General features: G+C 43.7%; 1 protein-coding gene across 1 annotated transcript in view; it reads right to left on the bottom strand.

Moving 5' to 3' along the window:
* PSAP (prosaposin) overlaps positions 1-21,518 on the bottom strand; it is a 40,684-nt gene that overhangs the window by 10,926 nt on the left and 8,240 nt on the right. The window contains exons 2-11 of the mRNA XM_053304737.1: positions 13,304-13,440; positions 11,982-12,056; positions 10,557-10,682; positions 10,078-10,272; positions 8,124-8,267; positions 7,549-7,605; positions 4,808-4,921; positions 1,310-1,405; positions 509-689; positions 213-376 (exon numbers count right to left, since the gene is read on the bottom strand). Of these exons, the coding sequence (XP_053160712.1) occupies positions 213-376; positions 509-689; positions 1,310-1,405; positions 4,808-4,921; positions 7,549-7,605; positions 8,124-8,267; positions 10,078-10,272; positions 10,557-10,682; positions 11,982-12,056; positions 13,304-13,440 (1,289 nt within the window). The remainder of the gene's footprint in view (positions 1-212; positions 377-508; positions 690-1,309; positions 1,406-4,807; positions 4,922-7,548; positions 7,606-8,123; positions 8,268-10,077; positions 10,273-10,556; positions 10,683-11,981; positions 12,057-13,303; positions 13,441-21,518) is intronic.

Raw genomic sequence — 21,518 nt, 5'->3', positions numbered from 1 at the left:
GTACCATGCTGCAGTCCCTACTCCAGAGCTCTACCTACAAACAAGGAAGGGGTGACAACAAAGGATGTTAAGCACAAGCCAAGCTCACCCTGACACACACACACACACACACACACACACACACACACACACACACACACACACACACTTAAGCTTCTAACCACAGAAGTGTGAGGTATTTCAGTTGGAATCATTCCTATTAGCTATTTTACCTGGTCTTTATAAGCTTTTGGAAGCACGCTACAGATTTTTTCCAGAAATTCCTCAATTTCTTTACTGGTAGCATTCTTTGCCAATTGCTTGTCTGCATACGCTACAATCATCTTGCATACATCACAGACGTCACCAGTCGGCAGCTGCACTGGAACAATATTTTCTGCAAACAAAGAAATGTTTAAAGTTTCTTCCTACAATCATCTGAATACACCATACTGCCAAAAACACCATAAGTAGACTGATATTTGGATGTGTATTCAGTACACAGTGCGGGTTTATTCAAGATTCTTACCAGCAGGCAAAACATCATTTGCACACAATTTCAGCATAATGCACACCTCCTTAGGACCAGTTGCTTCCAAAAGCATATCAATGACTGCCTTGCCATAGACATCCACAAAGTCCTTGCACTGGTCTCGGATTTTATGAGGTAGTAGCAAACACACTGCCCGTATTCCCAGCACCACCTCCTCCTAAAACATACAAAGTGAGAGATAAGGAAAATAGTCCCAGAATTCTTTGTCTATATCTGCAGACCTTATAAGGAACACTGTCTATCTGTTCAGTCAGGAATGCAAATAGCTTTCTGCAGCCTTTTGCCAGTCACCTATGTTTCCACTAGAAGAACAGGCCTGCTCAACTTTGGCCCCCAGCTGTTTTTGGACTACAACTCTCATAATCCCCAGCCCCAGTGGCCAAAGTCAGGGATTATGGGAACTGTAGGCTAACATCTACAGGAAGGCCAAAGTTGAGCAGCCCTGCACTAGAACATGTATAATCAAGTTCTATCCCACCCCTCCAATAACTCTGTGAGACACAAAGAGCCAATTAATGTAAAAACATTCATAGTGAAAAATAGAGTGGGGCACTTCATAGCTGATATCTCAAGTCAGAAAGCCTCTTAAGATGCTTGAAAGCGTAACTGTCAATTGTATCAGAAACATCCAGGAAAGACTTTACTATAACACCAACACGACCTTTTAGATCACCACAACAAGTAGTATATGCCTAAATAGCAAGCTTTTTTTTTTCAATGCAAAGGGCAATTTTAGTGCCCCCATCCAAAGGTTGCTTAGGTGGAATATATACATACCTTTGTCTTATTGCTTTCCAAAAGTCTGTCCACCTCTTCAACCACAACTTTGCATACTCCACACAAAGAAAATGATTCTGCTTGATTTACACTATTCTGCATATTTGAATGAAAACAATAGGTTCAGTAAATAGTACCCAGCCAATCATGTAAATTCAGAAAATCCACAACCAAAATGTGAAATAAAGTCTATTTGAGTAATGAAGTTTACAGGGTGGATAAAATCCAGTTAAAAAACCTACACAGTTATGCCAAGTACTTCTACCCACGGTTTGCATTACATTTAAGTTTCACCCTTAACATGTTCAAGTCTACACTTGTGATTCTTTTAAGTGGTCAGATTCAGTTAACCTATGTATCAAGTTAAAGGCATCCATGTAGGAAGAGAACCAGTCATAGAATAGTATCTGACTTGAAAGGTGAAGCATTATGAAAGAATACTATGGACAAGCTGCTTGGAGCGGTGAGGCCTACCACTTCTTCTCTTGACCCTTGTCCAATGTGGCTTGTTTGATCTAGCAGGGAGGCTGTTGTAGGCGGCCTGGTAGAAATCATATATGTTTCTCTGAGGGAGAGCAGGATGCCTCCTTCAAGGAGGAGGCAATTATTAGACCTCTTCTAAAGAAGCCTGCGTTAGATCCCTCAGAGTTGAGCAATTATACGCCACTTTCCAACCTCCCATGGCTGGGCAAGGTCATTGAGAGGGTGGTGGCCTCTCAGCTCCAGGCGGTCTTGGAGGAAACTGATTATCTAGACCAGGGATTCTCAAACTTGGGTCCTCAGGTGTTATTGGACTTCAACTCCCATAATCCCCAGCCTCAGTGGCCTTTGGTTGGGGATTATGGGAGTTGAAGTCCAATAACACCTGAGGACCCAAGTTTGAGAATCACTGATCTAGACCCATTTCAAACTGGTTTTCGGGCGGGCTATGGGGTGGAGACTGCCTTGGTCGGCCTGATGGATGATCTCAAATTGGCAACTGAAAGAGGAAGTGTGACTCTGTTGGTCCTCTTGGATCTCTCTGCGGCTTTCGATACTATCGACCATAGTATCCTTCTGGAACGTCTGAGAATGTTGGGGGTGGGAGGCACTGTTACAGTGATTCCGCTCCTACCTCTCAGACAGATTCCAAATGGTGTCGATTGGAGATTGTTGCTCTTCAAAATCTGAGCTTAAGTATGGTGTCCTTCAAGGCTCCATACTCTCTCCAATGCTTTTTAACATCTACATGAAACCGCTGGGAGAGATCATCAGGGGATTTGGAGCTGGGTGTTACCAGTATGCTGACGACACCCAGATCTACTTCTCCACGTCAACTTCTTCAGGAGTTGGCATGTCCTCCCTAAATGCCTGCCTGGAAGCGGTAATGGGCTGGATGAGGGAGAATAAACTGAAACTGAATCCAGATAAGACGGAAGTACTTATTGTGCGGGGTCAGAACTCTAGAGACGATTTTGATCTACCTGTTCTAGACGGGGTCACACTTCCCCAAAAGGAAAAGGTTCGCAGTCCGGGAGTACTTCTGGATCAACGTCTCTCCTTGGTTTCTCAGGTTGAGGGGTGCTTTTTATCAGCTTCGGCTGATACACCAGCTGCACCCGTTTCTTGAGATCAATGACCTCAAAACAGTGGTACATTTGTTGGTAACCTCCAGACTTTTCTGTAATGCGCTCTACGTGGGGCTGCCTTTGTACATAGTCCAGAAACTTAAGTTGGTTCAGAATGCGGCAGCCAGGTTGGTTTCTGGGTCATCTCGGAGAGACCACGTTACTCCTCTGTTGATGGAGCTACACTGGCTGCCAATAGGTTTCCGGGCAAAATACAAAGTGCTAGTTATAACTTCCAAAGCCCTAAACAGCTTAGGCCCTGGGTATTTAAGAGAGCATCTTCTTCGCTATGAGCCCCACCGCCCATTGAGGCCACTTGAGGAGTTCCACCTCCAGTTGCCGCCAACTCGTTTGGTGGCTACATAGAGACAGGCCTTCTCGGCTGCTGCCCCAAGATTGTGGAATGCGCTCCCTGCTGGGATACAATCCTCCCCATCTCTGGCAATTTTTAAAAAACTTCTGAAAACACATCTCTTCAACCAGGCTTTCTCAGCTTTTTAAAACCTGTTTTTAAATTGTTCTGATTATTTAATTGCTGTTTTATGATGTTTTTAATTGTTAATCATTGTTCTATGTTTTGATAATTTTTGTTTTAATTATTAACTGATTTTAATGGTGTTTTAATGTAAACCGCCCTGAGCCTTTTGGAAGGGCGGTATAAAAGTTTTTAAAATAAAATAAAATATGAATTGTGGCAAGTGCTCTGACAACAAGCCCCTATAATTAGCACACCTGCTTGATCAGGAAGACGGCACAAAACTCAATTTCCAAGATAGGCTCCTGGCAATGTAAGTCAGATTAACTGTCTAATAGTAGTTAAGTTTATTAGACATGGATTGTCACAGATTACTATAAAAATGAAAAAACTAAACTGCCCATTATCCACAAAATCTTATATGTAATATGCAGTATTTAACGTGTGATGTTTTATTGTAAACCTCCTGGAGAGCAGAGTTTTGGGTGGTGTAGACATATGCTCATTAATAATCCTTAGCAACCTTCCAGTGTTACAAGATAAAAATATGATATTTCCCACACTTGAAAATCTTTTTCCTACACATTTCAAGAATGAGCTAAAGGAGTCTCCAGAACAAAGGAAAGGAAGCAATAACGCACAACAGAAGCCAAAGCAGGGGCTGTGTAACTCCAGCCCCACAACACACTGAATAAGGGGGGCTCTCCACAGAAGTCTCAGGCTTCTTTATTCTCCGAACCAGCTTTGTCATGCAGCACCATCTCCAAGATGGCACATGTCCTGAATGGAACATGCTTCATGCCTGTTTGAAGCTTCAGGCTTCTTTATTTTCTCAGTGACTGTGGGAGGCAGCTTCATCTCTAATGTTGTGGCTGAAAACAGTAGCTTTCTATTTACTCTTAACCCTTGCAAAGATTTCACAATCATTGTCAAGCCTCAGGGCCACTTAACTATCATCCCATGTCCACTGTACATCCCTCTAACAAGGGCAGGGGGAGAAGAGTATCAGGGGCTTGAAAGTCCTGTTTCTCACAATCTATTACTGAATAGTACAACTGCTAGATCATATTTGATTCCCCCCGCCCCTTTTAAAAAAAGGGACAGAACACCAGACTCTATTGTGGATGAAATCAACATGTTAAGAACTGCATGGAGCGCTGGATTTCTCCATATATGCATTAACTCCAAGTTTCTTCCAAATACTAGTCTGAGCTTGTTTGGTTCAGTGATTCATCCTATTCGGATGGCATTGGTGCTGAACAGAAGCCAGCAAGTTTTGTTTTCACTGCAACACAATACTGAAACCTATGAGAATGATACCACCTCTTGTAGTCAAGTAAACCATGAAGGACAGGACTCTGAGCATCATTTTACTGCCCCAAAGAGAGATACAGATTGTCTAAAGCCAAAGCTTACCTCAGCTGATTCTGCCTTTACTTCAGAGATAGCAATAGCTGGCACCAGACTCTGGAGAGGCATAGATTTCTGCGAAGAACATAATCCAACCATGCTACAAATATCCTCTGGTCGCTAGAGACACAGAACAGTAATGAGTTATTTCCCATAGTCTGCAGGAAGCACTAATCAGTTAACAAATTATTACTGAACTACATCATTGAAGAAGTCCCAAATGTCACAAGGCAGTTCTCATTGGAAGGCTTTATAAACAGCTAAACAAAGAGATATGGCTTTTCTGATGTTTGCTTTGCTTGAATACACCTTTTGGCACATGTAGATTTCCAGAAAATGTGGTGCTCTAGTGAATTGAGTTTTCTACAAAATGACTGTTAAGTCATGTAGATAGATATCCTAGCCATCTCTGAGCACAGTTGGCATGGGAAAAGGTTTCAAGGTACTACTGCCCTACAAGAGACCAGGGAGCTTTACGCCAAACAGGAAGGTTCCTATTTAATGTGAATCACTAACTGGAAGAATTTAAATAGCCATCAATACAAATTTCTCTACATAGCAAGAGGGCAGCACTCAATCTAGCTAGATATCCTCAAGCGGTTTTGGTTTTAGCTTTGACAACTTGAAGCCTTCCTTGAATTCAAGGAGAAAACACACCCTTATTCTGAAGGGCTACTATTGTAGCTTACCTACAGGGTATTTGACAAAGTATCTGTATGATCTCAAGCTACTGTGATTCTGAAGAATTTATGCAACTCCATGAGCATTGCTACAGATTTAAAGCATTTAGAAAAAGTTATTCAATTTGTTTATTGCAATCTATTGGAGATTTCCCAAACCATACCGTTAGGGTATACAAGAATAAGAGTGGTAAGCAATTTCAGTACATTCCATCTCTTCTGTACATCCCACTACTACAGTAGTAAACTACTCAGGAATTGAGTTCAATTTGTTTTTATTATTGACTGGATGGTTTTTAAATTGTGTCACTTTAAACTGCCTTGAGATTTTACTGAAAGAAGAGCTGCAAATACTTTAATAAAACCGAAGACAATCTAGTATGGAAACAACCAGACAGCTTTCAGGAATGAACAGATGGTCTTGCCATTCCTCCCTCCCATCTCCAAGGACTCCCATCAAAATAAGTGTTTTCTTCCTCAAGATCAAGATGGAGCACCCATTTCTTTCAGTACCAATCACTATTTAAGCCACCATCCAGTTTCATGCAAGGTGCATAGCTCTAGCATTTAAGAGTCAATATCCCATAACATTCTCATGCAAAAGCAGAAGATATGCCGGGGGGAAGGATGTTTCACATCTCTAGTTAGATTCAGGAAGTGGGGGGGGGTTTCCCTTTTAGTCCCACTTCCATCCCATGTTTTCTTGGTCCATGCACTTTCAGCATACTAAAGTAATACTAGAAGAGCACTACACACATGCAACACGAATTGCCACTAAAACCATGACAGCAGCAAGGTCTTCTAGGAAGCTTTGTTTTGAAAGTGAACCACTACCCCCAATTCATGTTCTGGAGGATGACAAAAGCCCTGATAACTGGTGTTATCCTATGGGAGGTAGAGTACACTGGCTTAATGGGGCACACTTGAAGTTCAGTTGCTTAAAATGTAAACCACCCAAGTCAGAAGATGACCACAGTTTTAGTTCAGAATAGCTGTAGAGTTTCAACTGGCACCTGGACATAGCCCTTTCCAAAGCCACTATCTACCCCTTGTATCTGTCAAGGCTGTATTCAGCCACACCACATTTGCTAGCTATATTAGCAAGAGAAAGCTACAGCCTCTCACTCAAGTGGTGAGGAAAATAAAGCAAGGCACCACCACAAGCAAGCTTCTCACATACCTGTTCCTGCTGTTGACGGAATGGAGAGAAAGGAAGACAAAACAGTTAGCAATGGGGAAAAACCAGATCAGCTAAGTGGTGCACAGATTTCACAGGCAGAAAGCCAAGTCTTTTCACAGGCAGAAAGGAAGTCTTGCTAGGGGTGAGGGACCAGGCCCACGTCGGACTTCATTAGACTCAGGAAAGTGACAGGGAGTTCAACATTTATTCACTCCAAAACATTCAAAGTAATTGGAGGTGTGCCCAGAACAAAAAACTCAATACTATTTAAATAGCCATTAATCTGACTTCAGGTTTTGACCTCCATAGAGTGAGCCTTTCAGTATCTTTCAAGGAATATTTGCTGGTATACAACCTCCTCCTACAGTTCAGATTTAAGTCTGTGTAAAACATCCAAGCCTGAAAAGGCCTAGCAGCTATTAAGAAGAGCAATATATATTTTATATAAAAGTTGAGTCTCTAAAATTAACTGTCTTCAGTTTAGAAAGGGTACTTAAGATACTGCCAGACTTCCACCACAGTGCTTAACACATCTGTGATATTAATCATAGTGGCACAGATATTAAGTTAGATAGTAACCTCAGCTAACTGAGCAGAGACACACCTTTTAAAGTGATGATTCTCTTATATGTAGCAGGGGGAAAGCAACTGGCCCTATCCAGCCCCAGCACAGCATCCCTCCAGTGTCTGTTGCTGGTATCTGCCTTGTTTCTTTTAGATTGTGAGCCCTTTGGGAACAGGGGAGCATTTTATTTATGTATTTATTTTCTTTATAAACCGGTTTGTGAACTTTGGTTGAAGAGCGTTATATAAGTAGTAGTAGAAGAGCGGCCTCTTCAGACCATAAAGCACAACATTAAGAAGAGTACAAGTAATATTCTTCTTACCATATGCATAATCATCTGGATAGCCAAATCTGAATACTGGGAAATGTAGTCTTTGCACTATTGGAAAAGGGAAGACAAGCTGCAGGTGAGAACCACACACTGGCCATCTGAGCCACTGTTTAAGCCGTTTTACTAGGTTCAAGAATCCAGCCTCCTTGCAACTTGCACTCTGGAACTATAAGCTGCATTACCATTTTTATCCTGCCCTTCCTTCAAGGAGCTCAAGGCAGCATACATTTTGCCTCATTCCTGCCATTTTATCCTCCCAACAATCCTGCAAGATAGGCCACTCCCTAATGAAAGACCAACCAGCTTCGATGGAGGAATGGGGACTTTAGCCCATGTCTTCCTGACCCTAGTTGGACACACTGATCATACCTCTGGGCTGACTCTTAACTTAGACAGATGCGTTGGGGCTTAAATTCACTATTGAGACAAGAGTTCTACCTGGATTGCAAGTTTAGAAAGTGACAAAGCTAATGAGAAGTGAAAGACCTCACCAGAGTGCCACCTTATTTTTACTGACCCACACTGCCCATTTTACACAAAGTCTCAAAAATCCACGCAATAATTACCAGGTCTGAAAAGGCAGGTGCCAAGCGTTCACACTCCTCTTTGGCATGATCAATTAGGGAATTCACAAAGGTGGCGTTTGACTTCACAGCTTCCTGAACATCAGTTATTAGCTGGACACAGTCTTTGCACACGTTCCCACTTTCCTGCATCAAGGAAGGATTTAACACACTTAAGTGGCAGCCTATTGCCTGATTCTTGAAGAAAAACATTCTATTCCAATATGCCTTTAAGAGATCAATTCAGGACAGAGACCATCTGACAAATCATAACCCATACATTAAATTTCACTAGAAATATCAGCTCTATTAGGAATACGCTCTTCAGCCCAAACCACTGTTTTTGGAAAAAGACTGACAAATGAGAGTTTGTTTCACAGCTTAAAGCATATCTGAATGCAGTTTCTGGCCATCCCCACCCCAAGCCATGTTTCTGGCTTTGGTTGATGGGTCTGTCTCAAGTTGGAAAGAGTAATCTCTATTCCACTAAGTTTAGCCCTTCAACATCTCTATGATTGACTATGCATAGCTACAGGATCTGATTAGCATTCAAAGGCTTTCCTTTGAACTGTTAAATATGCTGAATATATATAACTAGGCTCATAGAATTTAACATTGTTTTTAAATTTTGTTTTGGGTTTTATTGTAAACCAACCAGAGAAATGAGTTTTGGGTAGTATACGAGTGTGTTAAACTAGAGAGGCTTTCCTTACTCTTAGAGAGATCTGAAAGGTTACCCAGACAGTTAGTCAGCCCAGAGCCTCTGGAATTCCCACCTCCCACAAACCTCAAAGTTGGACAGTTTACACAATTTAGATTGTTTGTTCCTGATGTTCGACTGCCATGGCTGGCTTTATGGGTGAGTGACACACACAGAAACGCACAGTATGCCATGCTTTCGAGTGCCAAGTGCACTCCCCTAAAAGCCAGGGACACACTTTATCACAGTCCGGCCAGCTGGGCATTCTGCTCCACTTGCAATTTGTTCCTGTCCCCTCTTATGTTGCTGCTGTGTTTGTGCCAGCAGAAACATGGGGTAGGGGGGACTTGCCAGTGGGTGCAGGAAGAAGTTGGACAGGACTCTTAAGACTCCTGTGTCGGCCCATGGCAGCTGCTAAGTTTCGGCACTGATGGTTTCTGGGCACCTTAGCTTGCTCCAGTGAAGAAGAGAAGACAATGAGCTACCTGAATGGGGGAAAGAGAAGATCGTTTGCCAGTTGTCAAGCAAACAAGCAGTCTCTCTGTCCCACTGACCTTGCAGCTAAGGCCAAGTTCCACCAACCACGGTCTCCTGCTCCATTCTTGGGACACATATCCCCACAGCCCAGGACCTGCAAGTTTGACCAGGCACACATCCCTTCTATCGGCAACATCATGCCACACCTAAAAGTTGATAAACTTTCCAAAGTTCATTGTCTCAGGCCCGGCTCGTAGCCCCACCACTAACAGAGATCCGGTTGGTGGGGACTAGAGACGGCCTTTTTGGTTGTGGCCCCTCTGCTTTGGAACGCCCTCCCTAAAGAGCTTCGCCATGATCCCCCCCCCCAGTGTTTTTAACATACAACTAAAAACACATCTTTTAAAAGAGACTTTTAAATGCCCCTTCTGTGGTTATACCTGGTAGGTTCTTTAGTTCTTGGTTTTTATAATTCTCAATTTTTAAGCTTTTAAAATTTTTAATCCTCCACTTAATACTGATTGTGGTTTTTAACTTGATTGTTCACTTAATTTGGTTAATTTTATTGCTTTTATTGTATACTGTATCTATTTTACTGTTGTGAGCCACCCCAAGCAGTAGTGTACTGGAGGAGTGGGGTATAAATATTTTAAATAAAGTTGATAAACTGTATTTTATTACTCCTGGATCAGTAGAGCTGTGGACGAATAATCCAGTGTTTTAGTTTTGATATGTGGCCAGTTATAGCCTTGTACCTAAATGAACAGGTCATGTTCTCACCTGTGACTTTTTCTGGGGCTTGTCCTGAGGGTAAAGCAGAAGGGGCACATTAGCCATGAAGGGAGATGCCAGTTCAGAGAAATCTAGCTCTGGGATCTTGTTCGACTGAAGTTGTTTCTGCAGCTTCATCATTGCCAGGTGCTTCTGAAGAGACTGGCACAGTGTGAGCGAACTGCAAATAACTTCAGGCTTATCCTAGGGAACAAGGAAATAGAATTACACATTTGCTTTTACCCACTTTCCAATCTGCAAGACAGAGGTGCCAGCTAAGTACCCCTCAGAACCAAAGTGCAACCTGCTTAAGACTTCTAGTAACAACAACATGAATCAAGCGGCCTATACAACCTTAATGCCTTCCCTACCCCACAACAACTAAGCTCTGTATTTAGAGTAGTGAACACTACTAGCTGCTAAGCTTGTCTGGTTTATTCTAGTAAGAATCTTTGGCACAGAATTGCTCACTTCCGTATTCAACTTACAAGTTCCTGCTTGATCATGTCCAGAATGTTTGGCAGGTAAGCATCCACCATTTCCTTGCACTCGGCTACCATGCCTTGGTCAGGAATAAATTCACAGGCCTTAGTCACGTAGGCATGTATTTCTTCCTATGACAGAAGATGAATCAATTAGAACAGTCTCCCCAAGAGTAGATTCATTTCTCTCACGTTCAAGCAACAACCTTTAATTCTGACTGACTTAAAAGAAGTACATTAGTAATTAATTTTCTTTTTTAACACAATTGTTAAGTTTCTTGAAAGTGAGAAGGGCCAACCCTTGCAGCCTATGGTCCCCTATGTTGCAATATGGTCTGCAAAGTGGAAGAGCATCTGCTTTGCATACACAAAGTCCCTGGTTCAATCTCTGGCATTTCCAGGCAGTGCTGGGAAATATCCATCTGAAACCCTGAAAATATCCATCTGAAATGTTGTAAACTGCCTGGACATTTTGGCAATGGGTGGTATACAAATATGCTACCTCTATAATAATCAGCTTGAGCGTGATCCCGTGTCCTTTCCGGCCGTGTCTTTCTCGGCTGTTCTGGGCATGCGCGGAGCGGAGCATGCGCGGAGCGCATGCCCAGATCGGCTGAGAAAGATACGGCCACAGGGACACGGCGGCCATGTTGGGGCCGGGAGGAGGAGAAGCAGCGGAGGAGAAGTGGCTGCCGCCAACGCTGGGAGGAGAGTGCGGGCGAGGCGGCGGGTGCGGGGCGACTGGCCCCGATGGCGACGGCCGCCGCCGCGGGAGTACGGGCGAGGCTGCGGCGGAGCCACAGCCTCAGCAAGAGGTGGCGGTGGCTGCGGCGGAGTGACTGGCCCCAATGGCGGCGGATGCCACGGACTGGGAAGGACTGGGCCCGCTGGCGGCCGCACTCGGCCCCGCGGGAGACGGGGGGTGGGGTCGGTCTACTAGCGCCCGTTAATCTAACGGGCTAAAATTGCTAGTGCTACAATAAATAATAAAAAACCCGGAGGCCAAGCAGTGAAGTCAATACTGAGCTAGATGGACCAGTCATCTAACTCTGTATAAGGCAGCTTCCCAAGCAACCATAATATTCTACAAGGTGGACAGTCAACCTTTGCCCACCTGATTGTTTTTTGCATTCCACCTAGTCGCATCCCTTCACGTGTTTTTCACCCAGTCACATCCTTTCATGTGTGTTACGCAATGGGAATTTTAGTTTGAGGTATTTTGGTGATGGGGTGTATGGGGTCTGAACTCCCCCTCCATTTCATCAGGGATAATTTATAGCTTAGAAAGACATACTTTCTGCACTCGTGGCCCATTGTGTTTCAAAAGACACGTGTTAGCATGAAGCAATGCACTTCAGTTTTATTGTCCTGCAGTTTGGCTTTCAGACTAAACACACAGGACACCACTTGATAAAAAAGGATCACTCTTACCTCTGTGCCATTGTCCTTGAAGAACTTCCCAGCCACAATTACAATTTCTTTACACAAGTCACAAGGAATGCTTTTCTGAAGAGAAAACACACAGCTTTGAAGCAAGGAAATCCTTGCACAACACAACTTAAATATCAGTTTTGATCTTCCCCTCAATTCCCTGGCCCAAAAGAATCACACATCACAACTGCAGTAAGCTACATGTTCTCTTATATCAGGCAAAAAAAAAAAAAAAAACCCACACAGAAGTTCTGTTCCAGATTTACAGAATGCAGTGTGAACAAGGCAAAAGGCTGACCAGTATGCAAGGCTTCTGCTTTTCCGAATCGAATTGCTCCACTTTTAGACTTTTCATTTCATCAAGCTTAGAAAGAGGCCTTATTTTAGAACTTATGCAGTCTCCCTAGCTGGATAAATAGCACAATTTTTAAAAATTCACCTATTTAAAATAAGCAATCTTTAGTTTAACTTTTATGGATGTGTGATATTTTATCTAAATAATCTGCAATCCAAGTTCAGTAGTGTCTATACCTACAATTCCTTAAAAACTGAATATACAATTCTAAGCACACACTGAATTAAAGCCTTTTAAAAAAGACACATTTCACATTTATATCCCACCTGTAAAGAGCAAACCAGTATCTGACTTGAGCTCAAGCATTACAATCAAGACAAAATAATCACATATTATTGTGGCATGTTATGAATGCTTATGACTGATGCACGTGAGTTTACCTTCTCACACGGAAGTCCCTTCTCTGATGGCCTTTCACCAACAGATGGAGACCTTCCTTTTCAGCCAGACCTTTGGCTTCTAGAATTTTGATTTCTCTGCCCATGGGCATTTAAGTAGTTTACTTGTTAAACTTGGTCTCCCAGGTGTCTTTTTGTAATTGAACATGTAAACAGAAAGGTGGGATACAGGTCTAAAAAAAAACCCCACCAAACACACTTCCTCAGCAATTATGAGTCCTTGCTACTGGAAGGTTCTGTGGGCATTTAGCATCCTTGCATGTGTATAGGAATTTGAGGGCAAAAGAACTGTTCTTAGCCCTCCAGTAAGTTATTAACTGCAAAAGATACCCGACTGCTTGACCAAAAGTTTGGGCTATGCTTCTAGGCAGTATAGAGGTTCAGTGTAACTTGCTTTTCTTTTGCAAGCACCCCACGTTTTGTTACAGCAGCCAAGTGGTATGCTTTCTAGTTCAGGAAATATAAATTACAGTGTGGGAAACTCTTTAAGCAATCTCAATGGATTTTAAGATCTACCATGTAAACTCAAATTAGTTATCACTTACATCCAAGTGTACAGTCTCACTTACCACTGTAGGTTTGTTCCAAACAGTTTGCCGACAATGTTTAACTGCTCTGCAATGTGACGCCGTTCGTAAGTTCTGGCACCATACCTCAGGACCTTTCGCACAATCCTTCTCCACTAAGAGGGGACTTGCCAAAGCAGCTGGAAGAAGAGGATAATTTTCAGATTACTTATTTGAAATAATATTTTTAGGAACAAACATATTTAGAACAAAATACAGTATGCAGTCCAACCAAATACAGATATGTTAAATGAGTGCCTTGGAAGTTATGCAAACAGCCTGCATTTGCAGTTTAGTAGGTTTCTTTGCTGCTCACTAAGCCAGTGTTTCTCAACGTTTTTGGAGTCATGGACCGGTACATCCTTTGTACGCAGTTTCCAGGACCAGAAGTTAGTAAAGGGGTCACCCCTGCCTCGCCCCCACCAAAACAATTTCAAGCCGAGGGGAGGCACTGCCGCTGGGAGCTCTCTAGAGCTCATTTCTAGGCAGGCAGCCCTCGCTGCTGGGATAACACTCATTTAGCTTCCTTGAAATGAACGTTATCCCAGTAGTGAGGGCTGCCTGCCTAGAAACGCGCTCCGGAGAGCTCCCAGCAGCAGTGGCCCCCACTGGCTCAGAATTGTTTGGTGGGGGGATTAATTCCTCATGGATCAGTACGGACTGGCACTCAACTCTTCACGGACCGGCACCAGTCCACGGACTAGTGGTTGAGGAACACTGCACAGGGCATCTGTACTCAATAAGGGCTCTTCTGAATCCCATGGCTTGCTACCAAGCCCTTGTCATAAGGCAGCAGCCATCAGTCAGCTGGGAACTGCCAGAGGGCCCTATTTCCACTAAGGTAGCATGTAATACATCCAAACAGCAAATAGAGCCAAGTATTTCTCACCCACCCACACACCCACCCACTTATATTCTGCTCTTCCCAAGGAGCACAGAGCAGTGAACATGGTTATGTTTATCCTTACAACAACCCTGTGAGGGAGTTAGACAGAAGGATCAGTCACTGGCCCAGAGTCATCCAATGAGTTTCATGGCTGAAGGGGGACTTAAAATGTGGCCTCTTAGTTCTAGTCCAGAACTCTAGCCCAGGGCTGCACAACTTCAGCTTTGCAGCCATTTTTGAACTTCCATCATCCCATCTACAGCGGCCCAGAGTCAGGGATGATGGGAGCAACATCTACAGAAGGGATGAAGCTGTGCAGCCCTGCTCTAGCCACTATACTACACTGCCTAGAGAAAGTTGCTTATGTCCAAGAGTCTCCAAAGCAGCATGAATTGCACAGCAATATTGTATTAGCATGTAAGTAGACCTGGAAACACTGCTCTTCCCAACACCCAGGATTAAAAAGGGATCTGAAGTTTCAGAAAATTGAAAAGACTTCTTTTGAAGAGGTGTTTCCGAATAAGTGGAACACTTTAAAGCAAAGTTCTAAATTAAAGCTAGTGTTGTTACAAATCTTACATCCAACATTCAAAGACAGAATGACAACATTACTCAAGGATCCACAATTTCACTCACCATGGATAGTGTGCTATCATCAAGAGCCCCAGACTTCCTCTCAAACTGTGAGCTGGGGATCATCCCCACAATTGCACTGGGTTGGGCCCTACAAAGCACAGCACAATTGTAGGGAAGGCCCCTTGATACCTCCAAATGGGAGAGGAAGGCTTGAAGCTGGGGATTTCCCCTGACTTCACAGAAACAAAACTTGTTCCTTAGGGCAAAAGTTTTTGTGAGGCCCCAAGGCCAAAGTCTGTCTGGAGTGTTAAGAGCAACAACCCTGGCAACAGACTACTGCTGGGTTTTGTTTTTTGTTTTTGCCTATGATGAGATGGAAAGGGATCCCGAGCAACTTCCTGCCTCATTCTGGACTTGACAAGAACAGCATGCAGCAGCACCCAATTGTTACATCCCTAGTACTGCATAAGTGCTCACTCAGCACTTACTTCCCTTGTTGATATGAACCATTTTTGCCTTGGAAATGTTGTTCTCCTTGATTTGAAACAATCTGTATTGCAACAGTGCTTTTTTCCAGTTGTGCTATCTGATCTGTTAACCTTTTGTGGCAGTATGCAATACACCATGGGAACACTAATCAGATTATTTTAGTTTGGATAAAAACTTAAGAGTACATAATATTTTTATGTAGGAAACAATCACAGACCAGTAAAAGGACAACTACCAGCATGCCTGCCCCTGTATGTCACAAGCTTCTGGGCAGATATTACTCCTAGCAAATGGCAAACTGCTGAAGGGCTACAAAAACAGCTATAACCAACAGAGCCAGAATTCAAGTCAAGGGAATAACTTTCACAAGACACATAGTAATAGGACAGCACATCATAGTTGCCAAAGTTGATTGTGTGTTTTGTACACACAAAGTTTTGAACAGTACTGTGAGTCAGGGTGGGCAGATCAGGAATGGTCTCTGGACCTATACTGCCTACAGTCTGTGGTCCTTTATCAGAATTCACATCCTTGATGAAGATGTTTACAGTTTAATAAGCTAGAAAATTCAGCTTACTCTACAGTATGCACAATACCCATCAGATCAAATCAGGTCAGGACCTCAAGAGCCTTGTAAGTATTGTGTTAGACACTAGTTCCAAGTTTCTCCAAATTTTCCATTTTAGAAGCAAGCCATTTCAAGAATATTTATGTGCTTTGTTTTGCCATGATGCCATATGTAACTTGAATTTCAATCGAACAGAATCAACTAAGATTCTGGGCCAGCATCTATGTACGTTCCATCTTTCCTCCCAAAAAGGAAGTATTTTCTTCAGAACACTAGAGTAACTAAGTGTGCTTTAGACAGCAGCTTTATTGGGAAGTGTCACTGAAGCCAATGGGACTGAGGGTCAAACTAGATGCAACTTTAATCACATAACTGGCCCTGGCATGCTTGCTTATCACCCTACTGCAAATAGCACATTTAGGGGGGCAAGTCTAGACTGAGACCATAGCAGGGGGGTGGGAAGGCTTTCACCTGCTATGGTCCTGATCCAGATTGGTGCCCCACAAGTGCTATATATTGTACAGAAAAGGCACACACCAGGACCAGTGCACAATAAAAGCCATACATCATTCAGGTGGGTGCAGATGCAATAGGATTCGTATCTTAATGATGATGAAATCAATCATGAAAGTGATAATGAAAGCAGGCATCAAGTTGGCATGCTTCCTTCTCCCATACAAAATCCCCTTTCCTCATCAGCATCAATGTAGCAACAGGAGACCCGAGTTCAAATCCCCATTCAGCCATGGAAATAATTGGGTGACTCTGGGCCAGTTATATATTTCTCAGCCTGACCTACCTCACAGGGTTCTTGGGAGGATAAAAATAACCATGTACACTGCTCTGGGCTCTTTGGAGGGAAAGCGGCATATAAATGTAAAATAAAGATAACTAAAGCTATGGTTTGCAAATTAGATTCATTCTGCCTCAGAGGCAGCTGAGAGTTGCACATGCAAATACTCACAACTGCAGCTTGGCAGTGGAGAGAGGCAGGGGGAGATACAGAGCAGGAGATGGGGAGGAAAAGAGTCATTGTTGACAAAGCTGGGTTATAACAATTCTCTATTACTGTAAAACACAAGCAACCAATAAAATGAGATGGTGACTTTCCAGAGGCCTGATCAGCTGATCAAGCTTAGCTCACAAACGGTTTCTATGATGGCATAAATCACTTGCTCTGTATGCAACACTATTACAGAAATGCTAGTGATTTGTTTTTTTGTGTCTTTGCCATGATCCTAAGCAGGCCCACTCAACTCAACAGAATTTGCTTCCAAGAAATATACTCAACTACTCCCTCCTTCATATTCTTGAGAGAGGAAGTTTGAACAGTTAAATAGCTGACCATACAGCAAAGACCTAACTTTCTAATCGCCAATCTCTAAATACTGTAAACAGCCAACAAAACCAGTTATAAAGCTAGAAAGCCAGCAGAGGATGGGGCACATCCCAGTGTATTGCACAGAGTGTTGCATGTATGACTTTTTGCTCCATGGGCAGAAATCATGGGTTTGTGCTTGGTGCAAGGAGCTCCTGGCTCTCGGGGAACAAGTTTGTTCCCTTGAGACAAAGCTGGAGGATCGGGAGGAGATTCGACAGAGAGGCATGCAGATGAGACCTTCAGGGACATGATAGAAGCATCCCACTCTAAGGCCAATACTACTTCTGCTGTCAGGGAGAATGAAGGTCTCGGGGAAGAGGACATCATTCTGAGAAAGAGAGAAACGCTCCCTTAGAAGGAACCCCTTCCATGGATGATGAGCCTCTTGCATAGGGGATACTATTCAGAGGGTGGAGTGCACCTCCTTGTATTGGGAGATTCAATCATTAGAAGTACAGAGAGATGGGTCTGTGTCTGTGACCCATGTGTTGACTGCACGGTGACTTGCCTGCCTGGTATGAAGGTTGTGGACAGCACTCAGAGTCTAGATAGGATGTTAGGCAGTGCTGGGAAGGAGCCAGCTGTCGTGGTGCATGTCGGCACCAATGATGTTGGGGAATGTAGTCGAGAGATCATAGAAGCCAAATTTAGGCTGCTAGGTAGCAGACTGAAGTCCAGGACCTCCAAGGTAGCATTCTCAGAAATGCTACCTGCTCCATGCGCAGGGTCAGCGAGATAGGCAGAGCTGAGGGGTCTCAATTTGTGGATAAGACGTTAGTGCCGGGAGGAGGGATTTAGATATATTAGGCACTGGGATATATTTTGGGGCATGCAAAGCCTGTACAAAAATGGACAGATTCCACTGGAACTAAGATGGAACCAGACTGCTGGCACTTAGAATCAAAAAGGTCACATAACAGCTTTTAAAATGATGCCTGGGGAATAGGCGACAGGAGGTGGGCAGTGTCCGGTATGGCAAATACCATCCCTTAAGGTGTGAGGGTACAAAAGATTCAGATAAAATAGAAGGGGACAGAGTAGAACCGCATAAAGAGCAGACAGAAGGCTGTGCCAGTAGTGGTGTCCACGGAACCGCAGAGCTGCGGTTCAATGCTGGGTGTGTGTGAGATTCTCTAAGGGTGGGAGAGGGTGCACTCCCCCCCCCTCTTCCCTCGCCAGTGTTCCATTTTCTGGAAAGCATATGGGGTGGCAGCGTACCTCCCCGCTGCCCCTTCCCATTCTTGGCCAAAAGTAACATCTGCGTGCGCGCCTGGCCCAGGTGCACACATCACGCACGTGTGCAGGGGCTAGGCGCATGCACAGATGTTACTTCCGGCCACTTTCAGCCAGGAATGGGGGAAGGGGTGGCAGGGAGGTATACTGCTGCCCATATGCTTTCCAAAAAAAGAGTCCTGGTGGGGTAAGAGCGGCCAGAGGGGGGGGGTAAGTGCATTCTCCCCCGCCCTTAAAGAACCACCCACCCACTCCTGGGGTCGAACCTTCGCACAGTGCCACATTCGAACCGCTTCAGAGGCCTCTACAATGGCCTCTGGACCAGTTTGTGCACATCCCTATGTGCCAGCTGCTCAAAGAGTCAAAAGAAAGCTAGCAGACTCCAGGGAAGCGTATAGGTGCTTATATGCCAATACCAGACGCCTCCGAGCCAAGATGGGTGAGGTGGAGTGCCTGGTTGCCAACACAGAAATAGATATAGTGGGCATAACAGAAACATGGTGGTACAGTGAGACACTGTTATCAATGGAAATAAACTCTATAGAAAGGTCAGGGAGGGGCGCCTTCGAGGTGGAGTAGTGCTGTATGTTAAAAAAGGGAGAGGAGGACCAGAGTCCTCCACAGAAACCCTGTGGGTGACAATACAAGGCCTGAAAGGAAATGTGCTACTAGGGACGTGCTATCACCATCCAGATCAAAGCATTGACAGTGACTGAGAGTTGCAAAAGGAAATCAGGGAAGCATCAAGGAGAAGCGGGAAGTAATGATGGGTGACTTCAATTACCCATACACAGACTGGGTACTTTCACAGTCAGGTAATGACAAAGAGGTCAAATTTCGAGATACGCTGAATGACTGTGCCCTAGAACAGTTGTTCAGGGAACCAACCAGAAAGAAGGTGACCTTGGACTTAATCCTGAGTGACACCCAAGACCTGGTGTGTGATGTAAGTGTCATTGACCTTTTAGGGAACAGTGACCATAGTGCAATCAAATTCAGCATACATGTGAGGAGAGAATCACCAAGGAAGCCTAACACAGACATTTTGAATTTCAGAAGAGGAAATGTCTCCAAAATGAGGAGTATGCCAAAAAGAAAACTGAAAGGAAAAATCAGGAGAGTCACTTCGCTCCAGAAAGCATGGAGTTTACTCAAAACCACAATACTAGAAGCCTAGTTAGAATTTATACCAAAAAGGAGGAAAGGTACCACCAGGATCAGGAGGATGCCAGTACAGCTAACAGGTAGTCAAGGCAGCTATAAAGGGGAAGACAACTTTCTTCAGAAATTCGAAATCCTGTCCAAATGAAGAGAACAGAAAGGAACACAAAATCTGGCAAAAGAAATGCAAGGTGACGACAAGGGAGGCTAAAAGAGAATTTGAGGAACATTTAGCAAAAATCATCAAGGGAATAACAAAAACTTCTTTAAATACATCAGAAGCAAGAAACCTGCCAGAGAGGCAGTTGGACCGTTAGATGACGACGGAATGAAAGGGATTATTAAGGATATGAAGGTTGCAGAGAAGCTAAACAAGTTCTTTGCATCTGTCTTCACGGCAGAGGATACTGAACATATACCTGTGCCTGAACCAGGCTTCTCAGGTATGGAGGCTAAAGAACTAGTTCAGATAGAGGTGACAAAAGATTATGTTCTAAACTGTCTGGAAAAATTAAACTAGCAAATCACCAGTGCCAGATGGCATCCATCCAGGAGTCTTTAAAGAACTCAAATGTGAAACACCAACCTCCTTGCAAAAATAGATAACTTATTCCTACAATCAGGCTCTGTACTGGAGGACTGGAAAGTAGCCAATGTAACACCGATTTTCAAAAAGGGATCCAGGGGCGATCCAGGAAATTACAGGCTGGTTAGCGTAACGTCTGTTGCAGGCAAATTGATGGAAAGCATTCTCAAGGATAAAATTGTTAAGCACATAGAAGAACAGGCCCTGCTGGAGGAGAACCAACATGGCTCCTCCTGCAATGGTAAATCTTGCCTCACGAACCATTTGGAGTTCTTTGAGAGTGTCTACAGGTATCTGGATAAAAGTGATCCGCTTGACATAGTATATCTGGACTTCCAAAAAGCTTTTGACAAAGTTTCTCATCAAAGACCCTTGGGGAAAAACTTTGCAGTCATGGGATAAGAGTACAAGTACATGTGTGGATTGATAACTGGTTGAAGGACAGGAAAGAGAGGGTAGGTACAAACTGAGAGTTTTCACAATGGAGATTAGTAAGAGGTAGGGTCCCCCAGGGATCTGTACTAAAACCAGTGATTTTTAGTTTCTTCATAAATTATCTAGAAGTTGGGGTAAGCAGCGAAGTGGCCAAATCTGCAAGTGACACCAAACTATTTAGGGTAGTGAAATCCAAAACAGATTATTATTATTTTTACATTTATATCCCGCTTTTCCTCCAAGGAGCCCAGAGCGGTATACTACATACTTGAGTTTCTCTTTCACAACAACCCTGTGAAGTAGGTTAGGCTGAGAGAGAAGTGACTGGCCCAGAGTCACCCAGCTAGTTTTCATGGCTGAATGGGAATTTGAACTCGGGTCTCCCCAGTCCTAGTCCAGCACTCTAACCACTACACCACGCTGGCGAGGAGCTTCACTTTTTGATGTCCACTCAGTTAATTTTAGATCCCACTCAGGTTGAATCAGGAAGGCCCCACCATGAATGCATGTGCACACACACTGCCTTGATACTGCCGCCCAGAACAAAATTCATTCTGCACACAGATGTAAACAAAAACAAAAACAGAAAGAACACTGTATTTGACCTGTCCCAAAGAGTTCTAATTAATGTGTTTTTTTAAGTTTGGAAATGTCAGCACAGTGCAGGCGAAAGCTTTTCTCTGCAACTAGTTTTGGTCTCTCCCTCAAAGCTCAGTCGCTCTTGCTATTCCAGGTTGCCTAGTTGGAGGAAACTCACTGGAAATCTAAATGAAGTGTGGAGATCTCCAACTCCTACAGGGGTTCCTTGGCTTTGCCCTCCGACTCCTTTAGATGAGTATTGTGAGGTATGATCCAAAAAGGAGATGGCTGTGAGCTGAGCCTTATCCACAGCACAGAATCTAT

Source organism: Hemicordylus capensis, chromosome 3 (assembly GCF_027244095.1).
Source record: "Hemicordylus capensis ecotype Gifberg chromosome 3, rHemCap1.1.pri, whole genome shotgun sequence".
NCBI lineage: Eukaryota > Metazoa > Chordata > Lepidosauria > Squamata > Cordylidae > Hemicordylus > Hemicordylus capensis.
The sequence above is the reverse complement of the archived record's forward strand: the minus strand, read 5'-3'. Positions and strand labels throughout refer to the sequence as shown.